This window comes from Salvelinus alpinus, chromosome 38, assembly GCF_045679555.1.
Source record: "Salvelinus alpinus chromosome 38, SLU_Salpinus.1, whole genome shotgun sequence".
Taxonomy (NCBI): domain Eukaryota; kingdom Metazoa; phylum Chordata; class Actinopteri; order Salmoniformes; family Salmonidae; genus Salvelinus; species Salvelinus alpinus.
Window position 1 is genome coordinate 4,863,243 of NC_092123.1, and position 22,439 is coordinate 4,885,681.

At 43.8% G+C, this 22,439-nt stretch overlaps 2 protein-coding genes across 5 annotated transcripts in view; one reads left to right on the forward strand and one right to left on the reverse strand.

Moving 5' to 3' along the window:
• LOC139566413 (gamma-aminobutyric acid receptor subunit beta-3-like) overlaps nt 1-11,810 on the reverse strand; it is a 29,598-nt gene extending 17,788 nt beyond the window's left edge. Inside the window, exons 1-3 of one of the 4 annotated variants that reach the window (XM_071387570.1) lie at nt 11,752-11,810; nt 10,971-11,062; nt 10,765-10,832 (exon numbers count right to left, since the gene is read on the reverse strand). In XM_071387570.1, the coding sequence (XP_071243671.1) occupies nt 10,765-10,832; nt 10,971-11,043 (141 nt within the window). In that variant the 5' untranslated portion in view covers nt 11,044-11,062; nt 11,752-11,810. Of the gene's footprint in view, nt 1-1,344; nt 1,470-10,764; nt 10,833-10,970; nt 11,063-11,148; nt 11,599-11,751 lie in introns of those variants that run through there. The other 3 variants (XM_071387569.1, XM_071387568.1, XM_071387571.1) reach the window with 3 other exon arrangements.
• Nucleotides 11,811-12,527: 717 nt separating this feature from the next.
• Nucleotides 12,528-22,439, forward strand: part of LOC139566414 (gamma-aminobutyric acid receptor subunit alpha-5-like) — a 35,676-nt gene continuing 25,764 nt past the window's right edge. The window contains exons 1-5 of the mRNA XM_071387572.1: nt 12,528-13,501; nt 14,122-14,206; nt 14,389-14,513; nt 16,037-16,104; nt 22,085-22,305. Coding sequence (XP_071243673.1) covers nt 13,483-13,501; nt 14,122-14,206; nt 14,389-14,513; nt 16,037-16,104; nt 22,085-22,305 — 518 coding nt within the window. The 5' untranslated portion in view covers nt 12,528-13,482. The remainder of the gene's footprint in view (nt 13,502-14,121; nt 14,207-14,388; nt 14,514-16,036; nt 16,105-22,084; nt 22,306-22,439) is intronic.

Below are 22,439 nucleotides of genomic sequence, written 5' to 3' on the forward strand. Positions count from 1 at the left end.
CAAAGCATTGCACCGGAAATGTGGGCACTCATCTTCAGCATTGCCATGCACAAAAGAAGGCCCTTGCACACACACACACACACGCTCACGCTCACACTCGCTATATAGACTTTGTAGAGGGATCATGCTACTGCAGAGAGCTGGCTTCATGGATCGATAGAATCATGTCCGATAGCAATCCAAAATGATAAAGTGGGGGTCAACGTTTAAGCATAACCCCATTACACCTCTTATAACTCTCCTACAGCACTCTGGGAATTACGGCCGTAACTTCAGGAGACCAATTGCCTCACAACCCCTAGTAGACCTGCCAATATTCATAGGGGTTATGGTGAGAATGGTGCCCTTCGACATCTGGTTACACATAGTTCCTGATGGAACATTAAAATGAACCTATATGCAAATTCCAGGGTCAGTATGGTCTATGGGCAGGATTTCTTCCGATAGACAGAGAAAAGCAAACAGTAATGACAGGAACAGTTGGAGAGAGGAAAAATATCCACTTCATATGACAGATTTTCTACACCCACCCACCCACACACACTCTGCAGAGGGACTGACGGCTGGTTACTCGGGCTATCTCATAGCGAACTCAAATCGTTCTCCATTTCTGCAGTCCCTTATGGGTTCGTATCTTCTCCATACAACAACAACTTGACTGAAGCTACCCTACAACATTTCTTCTCTTTCTACTCCAGTTGCTTGAGATTCAACTAACCTGAAATGGACAGTCATTTAAGTAAAAATCTATTGTTCAATAAACTGCGGAAACATAACAAAGAAAGTGCAGAGTGGCCATTCAGATGGTTCATCAATTTGCTTTGGTCAATACTGTTTTTCAAGTTCTACCATCACCCGGGTGCAGTCAATACACAGTCATACAGTATGTGCTAGTAATTACCCTAGTTCCCATGGTAACTGATGGCTACGGCTATGACAGTCTCTCCCCTGCCTCCTCCATGCAGTGTTAAGAGTAGAGAGAAAACATCCCTTTGGAAGACAAACTGCAAATGTAGCCATCACTGAGGTTCTCACAGAGAGAGAGAACAGCTTATTGACCCAAGATCACTGACTATACACAAAGCAGTATTTACCTACACATGTAGGACCAGCCATCGTTTTAGAGCTAATTCTGCCATTTCAAAGATATAGAGTCCCCATGGGACTACATATTATCTTCAAAGAGATTCTTCTATCAAAGGGAAAGAGGAGTATCTCATTTACACATTTCCTACAGGCTACTTCCATTGTCGCGGCGCAAAAGTGCCTCCTGTTCCAAGGTAAACAACTGTCCCTGGTTTCAGGAAGATCAAAGAACATGAATGGTTTACTTGGTCGGGTTACAGTGCTTACTAGAAGGATCGCAATCACTACATGACCAGGGTCCGTATGTGTCAAGTGGCTCAAAAGGAGGAGTGCTGATCCAGGTTTAGGTCCTCCGTGTCAACGTCACCTCAATTTGTTATGATCTAAAGGGCAAAACAGATCCTCGATCAGCGTCCTGAGACGCTTGAACATCCTCCAGGATGTATATTACATAATCCAAAACTTGTTGTCTTAATTGAACATCACCCAGAACATTCATTGTGTAATCAGTGAATTAATTAGTTCATCTCTTTTTTCTATTTTGGCTCTCTGTATTTTCAATTTTGCACCTCGTTCTTGAGAATGTCATGTGTATGAAAAATTGCCACATTTTTCACACTGCTGTCCATTGATTATTGATTGTCATTACCATTAGTTTGTATCTATTTATCCTGCTACTGGCCACTATTATACTACTACATTGTCAGAGCAAAAACCAAGCCATGAGGTCGAAGGAATTGTCCGTAGAGCTCAGAGACAGGATTGTCTCAAGGTACAGATCTGGGTAAGAGTTCCCCAACATTTCTGCAGCATTGAAGGTTCCCAAGAACACAGTGGCCTCAACCAAGATGGCGTAGCAGCAAGACGTGTTTGTTTTTGTACCGTGTAAATATTCAGCTTTTTTAATGTTTCTGTATACATTTCAATCTCTTTTTCCATTTTCTTTTTTCTTCTTTTTTTCCTTTTTAAATTGTACGGGCTCGGGAGAGACGAAGGTCGAAAGCCATGTGTCCTCCGAAACACAACCCAACCAAGCCGCACTGCTTCTTAACACAGCGCGCCTCCAACCCGGAAGCCAGCCGCACCAATGTGTTGGAGGAAACACTGTGCACCTGGCTACCTTGGTTAGCGCGCACTGTGCCCGGCCCGCCACAGGAGTCGCTGGTGCGCGATGAGACAAGGATATCCCTACCGGCCAAACCCTCCCTAACCCTAACCTCCCGGTCGCGGCCGGCTGCAACAGAGCCTGGGCGCGAACCCAGAGTCTCTGGTGGCGCAGCTAGCGCTGCGATACAGTGCCCTAGACCACTGGGCCACCCGGGAGGCCCCTCTTTTTCCATTTTCAAATTAAATATACAGTGGGGAGAACAAGTATTTGATACACTGCCGATTTTGCAGGTTTTCCTACTTACAAAGCATGTAGAGGTCTGTAATTTTTATCATAGGTACACTTCAACTGTGAGAGACGGAATCTAAAACAAAAATCCAGAAAATCACATTGTATGATTTTTAAGTAATTAATTTGCATTTTATTGCATGACATAAGTATTTGATCACCTACCAACCAGTAAGAATTCCGGCTCTCACAGACCTGTTAGTTTTTCTTTAAGAAGCCCTCCTGTTCTCCACTCATTACCTGTATTAACTGCACCTGTTTGAACTCGTTACCTGTATAAAAGACACCTGTCCACACACTCAATCAAACAGACTCCAACCTCTCCACAATGGCCAAGACCAGAGAGCTGTGTAAGGACATCAGGGATAAAATTGTAGACCTGCACAAGGCTGGGATGGGCTACAGGACAATAGGCAAGCAGCTTGGTGAGAAGGCAACAACTGTTGGCGCAATTATTAGAAAATAGAAGAAAATAGAAGAAGTTCAAGATGATGGTCAATCACCCTCGGTCTGGGGCTCCATGCAAGATCTCACCTCGTGGGGCATCAATGATCATGAGGAAGGTGAGGGATCAGCCCAGAACTACACGGCAGGACCTGGTCAATGACCTGAAGAGAGCTGGGACCACAGTCTCAAAGAAAACCATTAGTAACACACTACGCCGTCATGGATTAAAATCCTGCAGCGCACACAAGGTCCCCCTGCTCAAGCAGGCGCATGTCCAGGCCCGTCTGAAGTTTGCCAATGACCATCTGGATGATCCAGAGGAGGAATGGGAGAAGGTCATGTGGTCTGATGATTCAAAAATAGAGCTTTTTGGTCTAAACTCCACTCGCCGTGCTTGGAGGAAGAAGAAGGATGAGTACAACCCCAAGAACACCATCCCAACCGTGAAGCATGGAGGTGGAAACATCATTCTTTGGGGATGCTTTTCTGCAAAGGGGACAGGACGACTGCACCGTATTGAGGGGAGGATGGATGGGGCCATGTATTGCGAGATCTTAGCCAACAACCTCCTTCCCTCAGTAAGAGCATTGATGATGGGTCGTGGCTGGGTCTTCCAGCATGACAACGACCCGAAACACACAGCCAGGGCAACTAAGGAGTGGCTCCGTAAGAAGTATCTCAAGGTCCTGGAGTGGCCTAGCCAGTCTCCAGACCTGAACCCAATAGAAAATCTTTGGAGGGAGCTGAAAGTCCGTATTGCCCAGCGACAGCCCCGAAACCTGAAGGATTTGGAGAAGGTCTGTATGGAGGAGTGGGCCAAAATCCCTGCTGCAGTGTGTGCAAACCTGGTCAAGAACTACAGGAAACGTATGATCTCTGTAATTACAAACAAAGGATTCTGTACCAAATATTAAGTTCTGCTTTTCTGATGTATCAAATACTTATGTCATGCAATAAAATGCTAATTAATTACTTAAAAATCATACAATGTGATTTTCGGGATTTTTGTTTTAGATTCCGTCTCTCACAGTTGAAGTGTACCTATGATAAAAATTACAGACCTCTACATGCTTTGTAAGTAGGAAAATCGGCAAAATCGGCAGTGTATCAAATACTTGTTCTCCCCACTGTACCTTCCTGCAACCCGCCTCACCCAACGTGGTACGGATCTGCTATTTTTTTTTTACCTTATAACTGAAACCTGCATCAGAAGCTATCCTTCAGAAGCTAGCCAGCTAATTAGCTACTAGCTATTGTTAGCCACTGCTAGCAGTCTTAACCTTTAGCACAGACACCAGCCGCTTTAGCCTGGATAGCCCCGGATAATATCTGCCAGTCTGCACAGCACGATATCAGCCCTGAGCATATCGAACTGCTTTTTCCCCCCACTATATCACTGGATTCCTGCCGCATGCTCTGGACCATTACACCGGATTATCGCAGAGACGAAGGTCGAAAGCCATGTTTAAAATGTTAAACATGTATTGTAAATGTTTATCAGCACAGCATTATGACAGCATTTTCTAAACTGCAGAGGGGGTTCTTGCTATTATTTTGTAGGTTTCCTATACCATTATCTTCTGTAGAATGCAGTGCGGCTTGGTTGGGTTGTGTTTCGGAGGACGCATGACGCACTACTACCGAGTGGCTATCGTGGCTAACACCTTTGTCCAGATGCAAGCATCAGTTAGCCTCGAGCTAGTCCCATTCCGCCGGCTAGCAAACGAAGTACACCAACTACAATACCTCTCTTGCCAACTGGCCTGGACCCTTTGTCAACACGGAGCCCCGCCGATCCATCATGACTGGTCTGCTGACGTATTTCGGACGATGTGCTCTCAACCGGCCTCTGCGTCGTTGATGTCAGTGAGGACCCAGCTACTAGCCCCGGCCCGCTAACTATCTGAGCACCGTGTCTCCCGCTCGCCTAACGTAGTGACGACTGCCGAGCAGCTCCCTGTTTAGTCCATTGCTGCTTATTGGACCCTATGATCACTCGGCAACACAGCTGATGCCTACTGGACTGTTCTTTAACACGGTACTTCATTTAGTTTATCTGTCGGCACTAGCCTCAAACTCAGGCCCTGTGTGTAGCTAACTGACCCCCCATTCATCGCCATTTACCCGTTGTTGTTGTGTTAGCTGTTTAACCGTTGTTGTCTTAGCCCTCCCAATCAACACCTGTGATTGCTTTATGCCTCCCTCTAATGTCAATATGCCTTGTATACTGTTGTTAAGGGTAGCTCTCATTGTTTTGTTTTACTGTGGAGCCCCTAGTGCCACTCTACATGCCTCAGTTGCCGTACCCCCCCACACATGCGGAGACCGCACCTAGCTTAACTGGTACTTCCAGAGATGCAGCCTCTCTCATCGTCACTCAATGCCTAGGTTTACCTCCACTGTACTCGCACCCTACCATGCCCTTGTCTGTGCATTATGCTCTGAATCTATCCTACCATGCCCAGAAGTCTGCTCCTTTTACTCTCTGTTCCGAACGCACTAGACGACCAGTTCTTATAGCCTTTAGCCGTACCCCTATCCTACTCCTCCTCTGTTCCTCTGGTGATGTAGAGGTTAATCCAGGCCCTGTGTGTCCCCAGGCGCTCTCATTTGTTGACTTCTGTAACCGGAAAAGCCTTGGGTTCATGCATGTTAACATCAGAAGCCTCCTCCCTAAGTTTGCTTTATTCACTGCTTTAGCACACTCCGCCAACCCTGATGTCCTAGCCGTGTATGAATCCTGGCTTAGGAAGGCCACCAACAATTCTGAGATTTGCATCCCCATTTACAACATTTTCCATCAAGATAGAACTGCTAAAGGGGGCAGAGTTGCAATCTACTGAAGAGATAGCCTGCAGAGTTCTGTCCTACTATCCAGGTCTATGCCCAAACAGCTCGAGCTACTACTTTTAAAAATCCATCTCTCCAGAAATAAGTCTCTCACTGTTGCCGCTTGTTATAGACTCCCCTCAGCTCCCAGCTGTGCCCTGGACACCATATGTGAATTGATTGCCCCCATCTATCGTCAGAGTTCGTACTGTTAGGTGACCTAAACTGGGATATGCTTAACACTCCGGCCGTCCTACAATCTAAGCGATCTCACACAAATTATCAAGGAACCTACCAGGTACAACCCCAAATCCGTAAACATGGGCACCCTCATAGATATCATCCTGACCAACTTGCCCTCTAAATACACCTCCCCTGTTTTCAACCAGGATCTCAGTAATCACTGCCTCATTGCCTGCGTCCGTTATGGGTCCGCGGTCAAACGACCACCCCTCATCACTGTCAAACGCTCCCTAAAACACATCTGCGAACAGGCATTTCTAATCGACCTGGCCCAGGTATCTTGGAAGGATATTGACCTCATCCCGTCAGTAGAGGATGCCTGGTTGTTCTTCAAAAGTGCCTTCCTCACCATCTTAAATAAGCATGCCCCATTAAAAAAATGTTGAACCAGAACAGATATAGCCCTTGGTTCATTCCAGACTTGACTGCCCTTGACCAGCACAAAAACATCCTGTGGCGCACTGCACTAGCTTCGAATAGTCCCCGCGATATGTAACTTTTCAGGGAAGTCAAGAACCAATATACACAGTCAGTTAGGAAAGCAAAGGCTAGCTTTTTCAAACAGAAATTTGCATCCTGCAGCACTAATTCCCAAAAATGTTGGGACACTGTAAAATCCATGGAGAATAAGAGCACCTCCTCTCAGCTGCCCACTGAGCTGAGGCTAGAGAAACACTGTCACCCCGATAAATCCACGATAAGTGAGAATTTCAATAAGCATTTCTCTATGGCTGGCCACGCTTTCCACATGGCTACCTTCAGCAAAACTGAAAGCGCGAACCACTGCTTTTAAACAGGGCAAAGCGACCGGCAACATGACCGAATACAAACAGTGTAGCTATTCCCTCCGCAAGTCAATCAACCAAGCTAAGCGTCAGTATAGAGACAAAGTGGAGTCGCAATTCAAAGGCTCAGACATGAGAGGTATGTGGCAGGGTCTACAGTCAATCACGGACTACAAAAAGAAAACCAGACAAACTAAACAACTTCTTTGCTCACTTTGAGGACATTAAAGTGTCACCGACACGGCCCGCTACCAAAACCTGCGGGATCTCCTTCACTGCAGCCAACGTGAGTAAAACATTTAAACGTGTTAACCCTCGCAAGGCTGCCGGCCCAGACGACATCCCTAGCCACGTCCTCAGAGCATGCGCAGACCAGCTGGCTGGTGTGTTTACGGACATATTCAATCAATCCTTATCCCAGTCTGCTGTTCCCACATGCTTCAAGAGGGCCACCATTGTTCCTGTTCCCAAGAAAGCTAAGGTAACTGAGCTAAATGACTATTGCCCCATAGCACTCACTTCCGCAATCATGAAGTGCTTTGAGAGACTAGTCAAGGAACATAGCACCTCCACCCTACCTGACACCCTAGACCCACCCCAATTTGCTTACTGCCCCAATAGGTCCACAGACGACGTAATCGCAATCACACTGCACACTGCCCTAACCCATCTGGACAAGAGGAATACCTATGTAAGAATGATGTTCATGGACTACAGCTCAGCATTTAACACTATAGTACCCTCCAAACTCGTCACCCTGGGTCTCGACCCCGACCTGTGCAACTGGGTCCTGGACTTCCTGACGGACCACCTCCAGGTGGTGAGGGTAGGAAACAACTATCACCATCCTGCTGATATTCAACACTAGGCTCCCACAAGGGTGCGTTCTCAGCCCTCACCTGTACACCCTGTTCACCCATGACTGCGAGGCCATGCACGCCTCCAACTCAAACATCAAGTTTGCAGACAACACTACAGTGGTAGGCTTGACTACCAACAATGACGAGACAGCCTACAGGGAGGAGGTGAGAGCCCTCGGAGTGTGGAGTAAGGAAAATAACCTCACACTCAATGTCAACAAAACAAAGGAGATGATCGTGGACTTCAGGAAACAGCAGAGGGAGTAGCCCCCTATCCACATCAACGGGACAGTAGTGGAGAAGGTAAATCATTTTAAGTTCCTCTGTGTACACATCACGGACAAACTGAAATGGTCCACCCACACAGACAGCGTGCTGAAGAAGGTGAAGCAGCTCCTCTTCAACCTCAGGAGGCTGAAGAAATTCGGCTTGTCACCACAAACACTCACAAACTTTTACAGATGCACAATCGATAGCATCCTGTCGGACTGTATCACCACCTGGTACGGCAACTGCTCTGCCCACAACCGTAAGGCTCTCCAGAGGGTAGTGATGTCTGCACAACGCATCACCGGGGGGAAACTACCTGCCCTCCAGGACACCTACACCACCCGATGTCACAGGAAGGCCAAAAAGATCCTCAAGGACAACAACCACCAGAGCCACTGCCTGTTCACCCCGCTATCATCCAGTAGGAGAGGACAGTACAGGTGCATCAAAGCTGGGACCGAGAGACTGAAAAACAGCTTCTATCTCAAGACCATCAGACTGTTAAACAGCCATCACTAACATTGAGTGGCTGCTGCCAACATACTGACTCAAATCTCTAGCCACTTTAATAATTAAAAATTGGATGTAATAAATGTATCACTAGCCACTTTAAAGAATGCCACTTTACATAATGTTTGCATACCCTACATTACTCATCCCATATGTATATACTGTACTCTATACCAACTACTGCATCTTGCCTATGCCGTTCGGCTATCGCTCATCCATATATTTTTATGTACATATTCTTATTCATTCCTTTACACTTGTGTGTTTAAGGTAGTTGTTGTGAAATTGTTACATTACTTGTTAGATATTACTGCATGGTCAGAACTAGAAGCACAAGCATTTCGCTACTCTCGCATTAACATCTGCTAACCATGTGTATGTGACAAATAAAATCTGATTTGATTTAATTTGATTTCTCTAATGACTGCCTCGACTGGTTCACTAACTACTTCTCAGATAGAGTTCAGTGTGTCAAATCGGAGCCTGTTGTCTGGACCTCTGGCAGTCTATGGGAGTGGCGTCGGGACAAGTCTCTGAATGTTCTTGAGTGGCCCAGCCAGAGCACGGACTTGAACCCGATCGAACATCTCTGGAGAGACCTGAAAACAGCTGTGCAGCAACGCTCCCGATCGAAACTGACAGAGCTTGAGAGGATCTGCAGAGAAGAATGGGAGAAACTCCCCATCTTTCCCAAATACAGGTGTGCCAAGCTTGTAGCGTCATACCCAAAAAGACTTGATGCTATAATCGCTGCAAAAGGTGCTTCAACAAAGTACTGAGTAAAGGGTCAGAATATTTATGTAAATGTGATATGTTGGTTTTTTTTCATATAAATTAGCAAAAAAAATCTAAAAACCTGTTTTTGCTTTGTCATTCTGGGGTATTGTGTGTAGCAAAATTTGTAAAAGTCAAAGGGTCTGAATACTTTCCGAAGGCACTTTATATCAAACTACCAGGTACTTTTCAGTCCTGTTCACATGTATATCCTAATAACATTCACTTTTTATGTATAAACCCATCTCAACCACTCCAGTATTCTCTTGTTTATTTATCTCACATCGTAGTTATTATTTAAAAGATTTTTTGTTATCTATATTATTATTATTAATTATTATTAACACTGCATTCTCAGGGTAAGAATTTCACTGTACTGTTTCACACCTGTTGTATCCTGCGCACATGGCGAATTAAGTCGCTTCTCACCTGAAATGCCAGTCCCAGATAGGGGAGCAGCCCAGAGATCATTATTTCTGATAGAAACGTGAACAGCTGCTGTGCACATGCTGCGCCACTTTACAGGATACACACTGCACATGCACAGTTGTAAGAAGTTGAGCCCAGGCAGGTGTATTCAAAGACAAGCCACAGATGCAGGGGGTGGTAAAGGTGTGTGCGGGTATAGAAGTACGTGTGTGCGCGTGCGTTCGTGAGAGCGAGAGAGAGCGAGAGAGAGCGAGAAAGAGGGAGAGCTGGGAGAGAGAGAGAGAAAAAAACCTTATTCAAGGTTTCAAAGACCTCTCTGATGAGAACAAACTACCCGTCCTGTTGAGGGAGGACGCAGAGAGCTCTGCGTTGGCAGCGCACTTCATTGCTGCCTGGCATAAGATGAGGTACAGTGTCTGTCAGACCAACCAACCAGCACATGTCCTCTAAGCCATTGTTCAATGTATGGTTATTTTGACCCTTGATTATCATTGTTGCTGTTGTCCTGTTGACAATAGATTATTATTATTTTAATGATGTTAATATTGTAAATCTCCAAAGTAAGCTTTGGCAATATGTACATTGTTACTTCAGGTCAATAAAGCAAATTGGAGAGACAGAGAGAGAGACAGAGAGAGACAGAGACAGACAGAGAGAGAGAGAGAGCTTCTAATACTCCTCGTTGAAGTGTTGGAGTTGCTGAACATACTGTACTTTTCAATTTCCAATGCCACATACCAACAGAGTTAGCACAACTGACGAACAAGATCAAGGGGAGAATGACTCAGAAATGTTAATTGAGTTAGAGTAAAAACACACATACAAACACAAGACAACTGACAAAAGAGTGCAGAGCAGAGTACCACTCTGCATCCTAAATGTAGACCATTTTCAGCACTAGTCTGATGGACAGCGGCCGGTATCTAACGTGATATTGGCCGAATACAAACATTGTGAAACATAGTTAGGCGCACAATAAATCTAATTGTAGGACATTATTGTATGATTTTGAATGAAAGTTTACACAGTTCGTGAATCCCAGGAGAAACATATTCAAGTACTATATGAAAGTGAGCAAAGCAAAAAGCACAATTGTGTGAGTCCCAATGTTTACATTATGGGGGGGTTCACTCACCATGTTGACTTCCGATACCATGTCTATGCTCGCCACATCTATACTCATGCCAACTGCAACAGGGGCCCCTGTAATGCAAATGCAATGGTATCATTTACAATGACAGTGAATTCGAAAAATGGCTGCAATATGAGCCCAAGATGTGCGAATCTGCATAGTAAACATGGACACGCTGCAACATGGTTGCCCCACTTTTGAAAACGTACCTCCAAAGTCTGGTCGAAGACGAATATCATATCCCTTTAGTAGTTTGTCCACCGTCTCTTTCACAAACGACATGTTCCCTGGTTCATTCACGCTGAAACAACAACAAAAAGATTGTGTTTACTACAAAACTTGCACGTTCGTTTTTCCCGTCACACTTTTACTGGAGAAATCACTCACCTTTGTGCGCAACAAACGACAGCTACAATCACTGGTGCTGAAAGAACACTAAATAATTTTCCACTCAGAAAAGCCCACATTCCTTACTGTTTAGGTGAAAAAAGTGCAACGCAAAAACGGTACAATATGTTTACAAATCAGATTATTCCATTGGCAAGTTCTCGTGGAGGAAGTCGTTGGCTTTTCAGACCCTTCAGATCTGTTCGGTTTGACATCCCTCGTATTTCGGATTTCTCTCCTCTCTCTCTATGCAACCGGGAGACATGAAAGAACTATACTCCTCACTGAAATGAATATAGGCTACTGGCAAAGACGCCACCGGTGGAGGCAGTAAAGGTAATGGCTTGGATTGGAGCCAACCCCGCTCACTCCAGATATTCATCTAATTGACTATAAACCTGAATATCTTCTAATCTCTATAAGATTTCACATAATGGGCCAAATAGTAGGCCTAGACTGAATTGCTATACCTGATGCAAAGTGTCATAAGGGGTCTATCTCCCTTCCTCCAAGTCCCATTCAATAATCAAATCGACCACTCGAGCCCGTGGGGGCTGTCAGTACTTACCTGGTATCTTACTGGTATCATACCTGGTATCTTACCTGGTATCATAGATTGCAAACAACTTCTTGTTTCCATCGACTGCGTTCCTGGGGGGGGGGGGAGAAACAAGAGGAAATATGACTCAATACAACACTTTCATTTACACCTGCACAGTCACACATGGTGATTATGATTTATATATACGGTGATAACTCACACCTGGTAACATACAACACAGTGTAAAGTCTGTTATTGAGTCAATGTAGTTTTAGGCGTAGCTATAGGAGGTATGCAGTGGGTTAATTGTTTTTGGACCATGTGATGTTCTTATAATAGGACACACTTGGCATACTCTCTTTCCCAAACACTGGAAGTGCTTTACATGATAAGCATTGTACTTTAGGAATTACTGTTTTCCATGCACAAGTTAGTTTCAGCACCACCCGATGGAATTATGGTAGGGTCAGAACGCGCTATAGGGACGGAGCTGTACAGCTCAAACATGGGGCTGAAACACCTTAGCACCACTTAAATAACTCAGACGTACCTAGCAATTTACAAGACAGTGCAACATGTGTCTACTTGGTGCAAATAATTCACGCATTATAGATATGTCAAACTGAACTGTCAACTATTGATTGTAATGAATACCGTGCTACAGTAGAGTGAAATATGATTAGTCAGCACAATGTTCTGTCAGAAAATATGGAGTTAGAGTACCCTCTTATGGCAATTGGTATAACGACTTTGTTTGATGTAGGCTAACTGTAAAACAATACAAATAAAAAGTAGTTTTTTTTCAGGAACGATTGCGTAATCACACCGTTTGATAGACTGATGTATTGCGATCCTTCTTTTAGCATTTGAGTGCGTTCATTCTCGATTTCCTCTGGTCATTACCGTTATAATTCTCAATGATGGACCTTAGGCTGGTGAGTCATCGTGGCATAATAGGTCGGATCGAAATCATAGGCAGTACTCTGGAGGCAGCAGTACCATGTGCATTAAAGCAATTATAAGCGGTAATTTTCTTCTCGACAAAGCTGACGCATTTCCCACTGAATGAGAGAAAAGGCTAGGTGAACAGAGAGGACCAAAATTGAACATGTAGGTGAATAGGTATACCGTTTTAATGGGTCCTTGGGATATAGCCTTATTTTTTTCCTTCTGGATGGATCAACCCACTGCCCCTCATTCATTAAATTGAATTCGACTAGACAGCTTATTAGCTTGCGGGAGAGGATGACGTTTTAACTAACCACAGCAATGTGCATAGGCTAGAGTAGCCTACAGTGGCAAGTAAGATAACAGGGGAAAGTTAAGTGACGCTTGGAGTTCCTGGAGGATCGTTTTCACTGTCGCACCTATGATAACGCACCGGTTAGCAAATCGTTGCAGTGTGTGCATGTGAGCGGCAACTGGAGGTGAGTGTGATTTCTGATTTAGATGGGGCGCCGGGCCGCAACTCCGCTCTGAGTGGACAAATGACTTGAGACCAAGGGTATGTAACACGAAAAACGTTGTTGTCACAACCGAAGATGAGGGCTCGGCATTAAAACCTCTCATCTCCAAAAGGCGGGAAGGAGGTGGCAGCACAAGACGCAAACAGCTGCTTGATATGAGTAGGAAGTCAGTCAAGCAAATCAGGAGAGAACAATACACGATCGAGACTGCCTGCGGTGGCAAATATAAACGGAGAATATCTATATCCCTCTGAAGGAGCCGCAGCATACCCTTGACTTTCATTGCTGCGGGTTTTGTATCGTTTTCTAACCTGGATTTAAATCAAGATGATGGCTCTCTCTACAGGTAATTGATTTTCAACCCTCTTTTATGCACGAGGATGGCATCAGAAGCACCCCCCACCTTCCTTCCCTCTTTTGTTAGGGGGGGGGGGGGGGGGGTCTGGGGAAAGGGAACAGCGAGGGTACATCATTAGCCTACATTGAAAACCTATTGCACTGCCTGCGAATTCATACGCAGTGAGGATCACCAATACAATGCTCCTGCGAACACGAACAGTTGCAGCAAAATGGGGAGATGTTATAATACTGCTGCAACAAGGTGTTTAGCATTGGGCAAAATGAATGCACACAAGGACGTCGGCCAGGAATGTAGAAAGACACGATTGGTATATTCACAGTTCCAAACAGTTATTGTATCACGGTTAGCCTACTGATTACTCTTGTAGGTCCATTATAGGGCTGCTAGTTGAAGGTGTGTGTGGTCAGGTGTATGTATTGGGGGAGGGTGGGGTACAGTATAACACCAACGTACCTACGGTATCATTAGTGTACTATAGTGTTAGTAGTACTGTAGTAATAATTGTCTGGTAGGAGTATAGTGTAGAAGGAGAAGTAGAAGTGTAAGTATGATGACAATACATACTACTGAAAGTACTGATTGTGGATTATATGTTGTTATTCCAGACATAGAGGACAAAATTCCCAGCTTTTCTACAATGAAACACGTGTGGATCTCTGTCTTGGTGGTGTGTATTACATGTCACGTGGGGTAAGTGAAACGTTTACAATCCAATCTGTCTACACCGCATTGCATCCTCATTTGAACAGCAGATATACTGTACATGTCCAACTATGATGTGCTTTATTTACATCGACACTAGCCTTGTCAAGCAGTCTCCATGTTACAGTATGTGGAACTAACCAGCCTGATTGATGTTCTGTCTTTCCAAGTCTTGGCCAGACCACAGCAGAGGCATTGAAAGAGGCGGAGGCTAATGACAACATCACCATCTTCACACGGATACTGGACGGACTGCTGGACGGCTACGACAACAGACTCAGACCAGGACTTGGAGGTAACGTATACCGACTTACAGACCACTCTGATCCAAACTCATATCACTAGAGGTTACAGTACAATGCAGTACAATGCAATACAATACAGTACAATACAGTACAATGCAATGCAATACAATACAGTACAATGCAGTATTATATCAGTATTCATTTTCTTGGGGCAAATGTCATTCACTAATACTCTTGTGTTCTGGAACATCCCTTATTTGTCATTAGGTTTCCTCAGAGTACACTCAAGCCAGGTGCAGCAGAACCATTGTAGCATGTTGATGCAGGAGATTTATAGAACCAAAACACAGTGTGAAATGTGGATGTTTCTCTTTCAACGTACAGTTTGTCTTTGTTAGAATTTATACTGAATGTATTGTGGTTCTTTTGCAACTTGAAGGGATTTGATGGGGAAGATAAATACTAAGAGAGTGTGCCTGCGTGTGCACTGATTTAAAGCAATTATATTACTGGAGCCTAAAGACTATGCAGGCTCTGCTGCAGCAAATTGACCTGTCACAAGAAAAAAAGTCACCAGCTGATGAGATGATAAATGCATAGTGAACTGCGCTCCATATCGAGATGTGCTGTGTGGCCCCACGTGGGACCAACTATATGCTTTGGAAACACCCCCTCACTTGCAGGGAGGGGGGGGGGGGGGGCAAGCTCTGGGGCGTTTTCTTTTTGGTTGGGGGCCCCCTGGAGGTCACCTCTCCCCCAGATAGCATATGAACACGTCATAGTCCATGGCTAAATGTTTGGCAAATTCACTTTAATAATGCAACATTTTCTCTCGGTTTCATGGCAAAAGGTTTAGAATTGCATGAGATAAGCTATTAAACTTGCTCGGACCTTGCGGGGGGGCCTCGTGAAACTGCAGTATGCCAATGCTTAGCCTCATACATAATTTGTGATCCAGCATAGCATTTTCCCCCTCTGTAAAATCACACTCGATAGACTTCTTGGATTCAGTGAGAAAAAATAAAAGAGACTGTTCTAATATACTGATTTGCATTGACTGGAATATATTCCAAGAGCAAAGCAATCACAGTAATAGATCAATCCTAAGTGAGAAGGAACTGCACTGCCAACACGCCATATATCACACAGCCCCCCTCATGACCACCACCTCCATCTGCAAAAAGTAACCTTGAGATCCAGACCTCTATTCAGACGAGAGAGAGAGGGAGTCGAAGAGTGTTCACTGGAAGATAGAAATATCCTGCATCTCTTAGAGAAAATAAAATGTTCTTCCACCGATTTGGTCTTAGTGATTTTTTTTATCCCTTTTTCTCCCCCCTTCTAAATCTTGTCTTATAATGTCGCTAATGTAACATGGATACATCCAACATGGATTTGCCAAATGGGGTTGGAGAACAGAGCTGCACTCACTTCCTTAGAATTATTTCTGTCATTGAAGGCTGTAAAGATTTGAAATGGAGATCTCTATGATGATTACTCATAAATAGAATTTGTCCCTGTTCCTTGTCTCTTCATGTTCACTGTCATATTCCAAATCCCATTCTATCCACAGAAAAGGTCACGGAGATCAAAACCAATATATTTGTCACAAGCTTTGGCCCAGTTTCAGATACTGAAATGGTGAGTCAATTTACAGCCCATTTCATAATGCACTGTTTCAATGACGCCCATTAATGTAATTATTTGCGATAGGAGCAACCCCAAACCCTCCTGTAAATGTTACGAACACACAACAATTATCCTAGATGCATATAAATGACATGTATTCATAGTTTTTTGTTAAGTAATAAATCAATATCTTATAAAGAAATACATGATGGTCCGGTTTCCTGGATGCAGATTAAGCCCAGTCCTGGACTGAAACGTTATTTCAATGGAGAATCTGCTTTTAGTATTTTTGTTGTTGTCCAGGACTAGGTTTACAGTTTATTATCTTCATTTGACCAGTTTCTCACAGCAGGAAAAGAATCCTGCAGCAACAGGAAATGTGAATTATTATGTGGATTATAATTAATGGACATTTTTGTGGGCGTTGAAACACTTTTCTTTAGGGCAAATCAAGTCTGACATTTTAAGGTGGAAATTGCAAACTTTAAAAGCTTTTTATTCTCATAGTTTATACAGATTGTAAATCAAATATTTTTTTTTGCTAAAAATATTATTATATTACTGATCGATTGATTATGACTTTGCAAATCTGTAGAAACTATGACAATAGAAAGGTTCAGAACTTTTGTGAAACATCACAGCACAGTTGAAATATACAGTGGGGAGAACAAGTATTTGATACACTGCCGATTTTGCAGGTTTTCCTACTTACAAAGCATGTAGAGGTCTGTAATTTTTATCATAGGTACACTTCAACTGTGAGAGATGGAATCTCTAAAAATCCAGAAAGTCACATTGTATGATTTTTAAGTAATTAATTTGCATTTTATTGCATGACATAAGTATTTGATCACCTACCAACCAGTAAGAATTCCGGCTCTCACAGACCTGTTAGTTTTTCTTTAAGAAACCCTCCTGTTCTCCACTCATTGCCTGTATTAACTGCACCTGTTTGAACTCGTTACCTGTATAAAAGACACCTGTCCACACACTCAATCAAACAGACTCCAACCTCTCCACAATGGCCAAGACCAGAGAGCTGTGTAAGGACATCAGGGATAAAATTGTAGACCTGCACAAGGCTGGGATGGGCTACAGGACAATAGGAAAGGAGCTTGGTGAGAAGGCAACAACTGTTGGCGCAATTATTAGAAAATGGAAGAAGTTCAAGATGATGGTCAATCACCCTCGGTCTGGGGCTCCATGCAAGATCTCACCTCGTGGGGCATCAATGATTATGAGGAAGGTGAGGGATCAGCCCAGAACTACACGGCAGGACCTGGTCAATGACCTGAAGAGAGCTGGGACCACAGTCTCAAAGAAAACCATTAGTAACACACTACGGCGTCATGGATTAAAATCCTGCAGCGCACGCAAGGTCCCCCTGCTCAAGCCAGCGCATGTCCAGGCCCGTCTGAAGTTTGCCAATGACCATCTGGATGATCCAGAGGAGGAATGGGAGAAGGTCATGTGGTCTGATAAGACAAAAATAGAGCTTTTTGGTCTAAACTCCACTCGCCGTGTTTGGAGGAAGAAGAAGGATGAGTACAACCCCAAGAACACCATCCCAACCGTGAAGCATGGAGGTGGAAACATCATTCTTTGGGGATGCTTTTCTGCAAAGGGGACAGGACGACTCCACCGTATTGAGGGGAGGATGGATGGGGCCAAGTATCGCGAGATCTTGGCCAACAACCTCCTTCCCTCAGTAAGAGCATTGAAGATGGGTCGTGGCTGGGTCTTCCAGCATGACAACAACCCGAAACACACAGCCGGGGCAACTAAGGAGTGGCTCCGTAAGAAGCATCTCAAGGTCCTGGAGTGGCCTAGCCAGTCTCCAGACCTGAACCCAATAGAAAATCTTTGGAGGGGGCTGAAAGTCCATATTGCCCAGCGACAGCCCCGAAACCTGAAGGATCTGGACAAGGTCTGTATGGAGAAGTGGGCCAAAATCCCTGCTGCAGTGTGTGCAAACCTGGTCAAGAACTACAGGAAAGTATGATCTCTGTAATTGCAAACAAAGGTTTCTGTACCAAATATTAAGTTCTGCTTTTCTGATGTATCAAATACTTATGTCATGCAATAAAATGTAAATGAATTACTTAAAATCATACAATGTGATTTTATGGATTTTTGTTTTAGATTCCATCTCTCGCAGTTGAAGTGTACCTATGATAAAAATTACAGACCTCTACATGCTTTGTAAGTAGGAAAACCTGCAAAATCGACAGTGTATCAAATACTTGTTCTCCCCACTGTATATGGAAAATAAATGGAAATCCAACATTGATGGTGTTAAGAGATACAGTTGAAGTCGGACGTTTACATACACCTTAGCCAAATACATTTAAACTCAGTTTTTCACAATTCCTGACATTTAATCCCAGTAAAAATTCCCTGTCTTAGGTCAGTTAGGATCACCACTTTATTTTAAGAATGTGAAATGTCAGAATAATAGTAGAGAGAATGATTTATTTCAGCTTGTATTTCTTTCATCACATTCCCAGTGGGTCAGACATTTACATACACTCAATTAGTATTTGGTAGCATTGCCTTTAACATGTTTAACTTGGGTCAAACGTTTTGGGTAGCCTTCCACAAGCTTCCCACAATAAGTTGGGTGAATTTTGGCCCGTTCCTCCTGACAGAGCGGGTGTAACTGAGTCAGGTTTGTAGGCCTCCTTGCTCGCACACGCTTTTTCAGTTCTGCCCACAAATTTTCTATAGGATTGAGGTCAGGGCTTTGTGATGGCCACTCAAATACCTTAACTTTGTTGTCCTTAAGCCATTTTGCCACAACTTTGGAAGTATGCTTAGGGTCATTGTCCATTTGGAAGACGCATTTGCGACCAAGCTTTAACTTCCTGACTGATGTCTTGAGATGTTGCCATCTATTTTGGTTGGGATGGTATTCTTCGGCTTGCAAGCCACCCTCTTTTTCCTCCAAACGTAATGATGGTAATTATGGCCAAACAGTTCTATTTTTGTTTCATCAGACCAGAGGACATTTCTCCAAAAAGTATGATCTTTGTCCCCATGTGCAGTTGCAAACCGCAGTCTGGCTTTTTTATGGCGGTTTTGGAGCAGTGGCTTCTTCCTTGCTGAGCGGCCTTTCAGGTTATGTTGATATAGGACTCGTTTTACTGTGGATATAGATTATTTTATACCTGTTTCCTCAAGCATCTTCACAAGGTCCTTTGCTGTTGTTCTGGGATTGATTGGCACTATTCGCTCCAAAGTACGTTCATCTCTAGCAGACAGAACGCGTCTCCTTCCTGAGTGGTATTACATTTACATTTAAGTCATTTAGCAGACGCTCTTATCCAGAGCGACTTACAAATTGGAAAGTTCATACATATTCATCCTGGTCCCCCCGTGGGGAATGAACCCACAACCCTGGCGTTGCAAGCGCCATGCTCTACCAACTGAGCCACACGGGACCATGGTATGACGGCTGCGTGGTCCCATGGTGTTTATACTTGTGTACTATTGTTTGTACAGATGAAGGTGGTACCTTCAGGCGTTTGGAAATTGCTCCCAAGGTGTGAACCAGACTTGTGGAAGTCTACAATTGTTTTTCTGAGGTCTTGGCTGATTTCTTTTGATTTTCCCATGATGTCAAGGTAGGCCTTAAAATACATCCACAGGTACACCTCCAATTGACTCAAATTATGTCAGTTAGCCTATCAGAAGCTTCTAAATCCATGACATCATTTTCTGGAATTTTCCAAGCTGTTTAAAGGCACAGTCAACTTAGTGTATGTAAACTTCTGACCCACTGGAATTGTGATACAGTGAATTATAAGTGAAATATTTTGTCTGTAAACAATTGTTGGAAAAATTACTTGTGTCATGCACAAAGTAGATGTCCTAACCGACTTGCCAAAACTATAGTTTGTTAACAAGAAATTTGTGGAGTGATTGAAAAACGAATTTTAATGACTCCAACCTAAGTGTATGTAAACTTCTGACTTCAACTGTATGGGAGGGGTTGACTAGAGCTGAAGGGTGGGACTAATAACAACAAGATAACTAATGTAAATACACACTGTGTCCGTAAAATGTATATAGGTTCAAAACTTTAGTGAAAAAGCACAGTAAAAAATATATGGCAAATAGAAATCAAACTGGATGGTCTTCAGAAATAGACGGGAGGGGTTGAGGGTAGTGGAAGGATAGGAGTAAAAACAAACAAAAGATAACTATTGTAAGATATATTGTGTCTAAAAAGTACAGTGCCTTCAGAAGGTATTCAGACCCCTTGACTTTTTCCACATTTTGTTAGGTTACAGCCTTAGACCGTTTACTCAGGACTTTGTTGAAGCACCTTTTGCAGCGATTACAGCTTCGAGTCTTCTTGGGTATAAAGCTACATGCTTGGCACACCTGTATTTGGGGAGTTTCTCCCATTCTTCTGTGCAGATCCTCTCAAGCTCTGTCAGGTTGGATGGGGAGCGTTGCTGCACAGCTGTTTTCAGGTCTCTCCAGAGATGTTCGATCGGGTTCAAGTCCGGGCTCTGGCTGGGCCACTCAAGGACATTCAGAGACTTGTCCCGAAGCCACTCCTGCGTTGTCTTGGCTGTGTGCTTAGGGTCGTTCTCCTGTTGGAAGGTGAACCTTCGCCCCAGTTTGAGGTCCTGAGCGCTCTGGAGCAGGTTTTCATCAAGGATCTCTCTGTACTTTGCTCCGTTCATCTTTGCCTTGATCCTGACTAGTCTCCCATTCCCTGCCGCTGAAAAACATCCCCACAGCATGATGCTGCCACCACCATGCTTCACCGTAGGGATGGTGCAAGGTTTCCTCCAGACATGATGCTTGGCATTCAGGCCAAAGGGTTCAATCTTGGTTTCATCAGACCAGAGAATCTTGTTTCTCATGGTCTGAGAGTCTTTAGGTGCCTTTTTGGCAAACTCCAAGTGGGCTGTCATGGGCCTTTTACTGAGGAATGGCTTCCGTCTGGTCACTCTTCCATAAAGGCCTGATTGGTGGAGTGCTGCAGAGATGGTTGTCCTTCTGGAAGATTCTCCTTTCTCCACAGAGGAACTCTAGAGCTCTGTCAGAGTGACCATTGTGTTCTTGGTCACCTCCCTGACCAAGACTCTTCTCGACCGATTGCTCAATTTGGCCGGGCGGCCAGCTTTAGGAAGAGTCTTGGTGGTTCCAAACTTCTTCCATTTAAGAATGATGGTGACCACTGTGTTCTTGGGGACCTCCAATGCTGCAAAAAAAATTGGAACCCTTCCCCAGATCTGTGCCTTGACACAATCCTGTCTCGGAGCTCTACGGACAATTCCTTCCACCTCAGGGCTTGGTTTTTGCTCTGACATGCACTGTCAACCGTGGGACTTTATATAGACAGTTGTGTGCCTTTCCAAATCATGTCCAATCAATTGAATTTACCACAGGTGGACTCCAATCAAGTTGTAGAAACATCAAGGATGATCAATGGAAACTGGATGCACCTGAGGTCAATTTTGAGTCTCATAGCAAATGGTCTCAATACTTATGTAAATATATATATATATTTTTTTTTTAGCAAAAATGTCAACCTGTTTTTGCTTTGTCATTATGGGGTGTTGTGTGTAGATTGCGAAGTATTATTCATTTGTCAATCTATTTTTAGAAAACTGCTGTAACTTAACAAAATGTTGAAAAAGTCAATACTTTCCCGAAGATAGCATGTATAAGCTGGAAGTAGAAGCTTAAGTGTTGTTGTTCGTTAGTTTACTCCAATTAGGAGAGGGGTTGTAAGGTTAGTAGAAAATAATACATCTAAAAAAAATAATAATAATAAAAAAAAAAATACTTTAAAACCTTTTTAAACCTCAGGTACAACACCACACGTTGCATTTCCTCCTGCACAGGAACATCCTCTGAGTCAGAGTGATCAAATTAAAATAGCAAATCTGTATGTGTCCATGTAATTGGCCCCATGGGGTTTGACTCTGAGTGTTATCACCATGTATCAACACCATGTTGCTCTCCACCGTAGGAATACACCATTGATGTGTTTTTCCGACAAAGCTGGAAAGATGAGCGCCTGTGTTTCAAAGGACCCATGGAGATGCTGCCTCTTAACAACCTCCTGGCCAGTAACATCTGGACCCCAGACACATTCTTCCTCAACGGGAAAAAGTCTATCGCCCACAACATGACCACACCCAACAAGCTACTGAGACTGAAGGATGACGGGACGCTGCTCTACACTATGAGGTACCAACCACGGGACCGTTCACTACTATTTCAGATAGAAATGTATCACATAGGACAGATAGGAGTCCCGGTCGTGTCAAGTCTATTCATCACATTTCTATCTGATAGAAAGGTATGGTGTAGAACAGAGATAG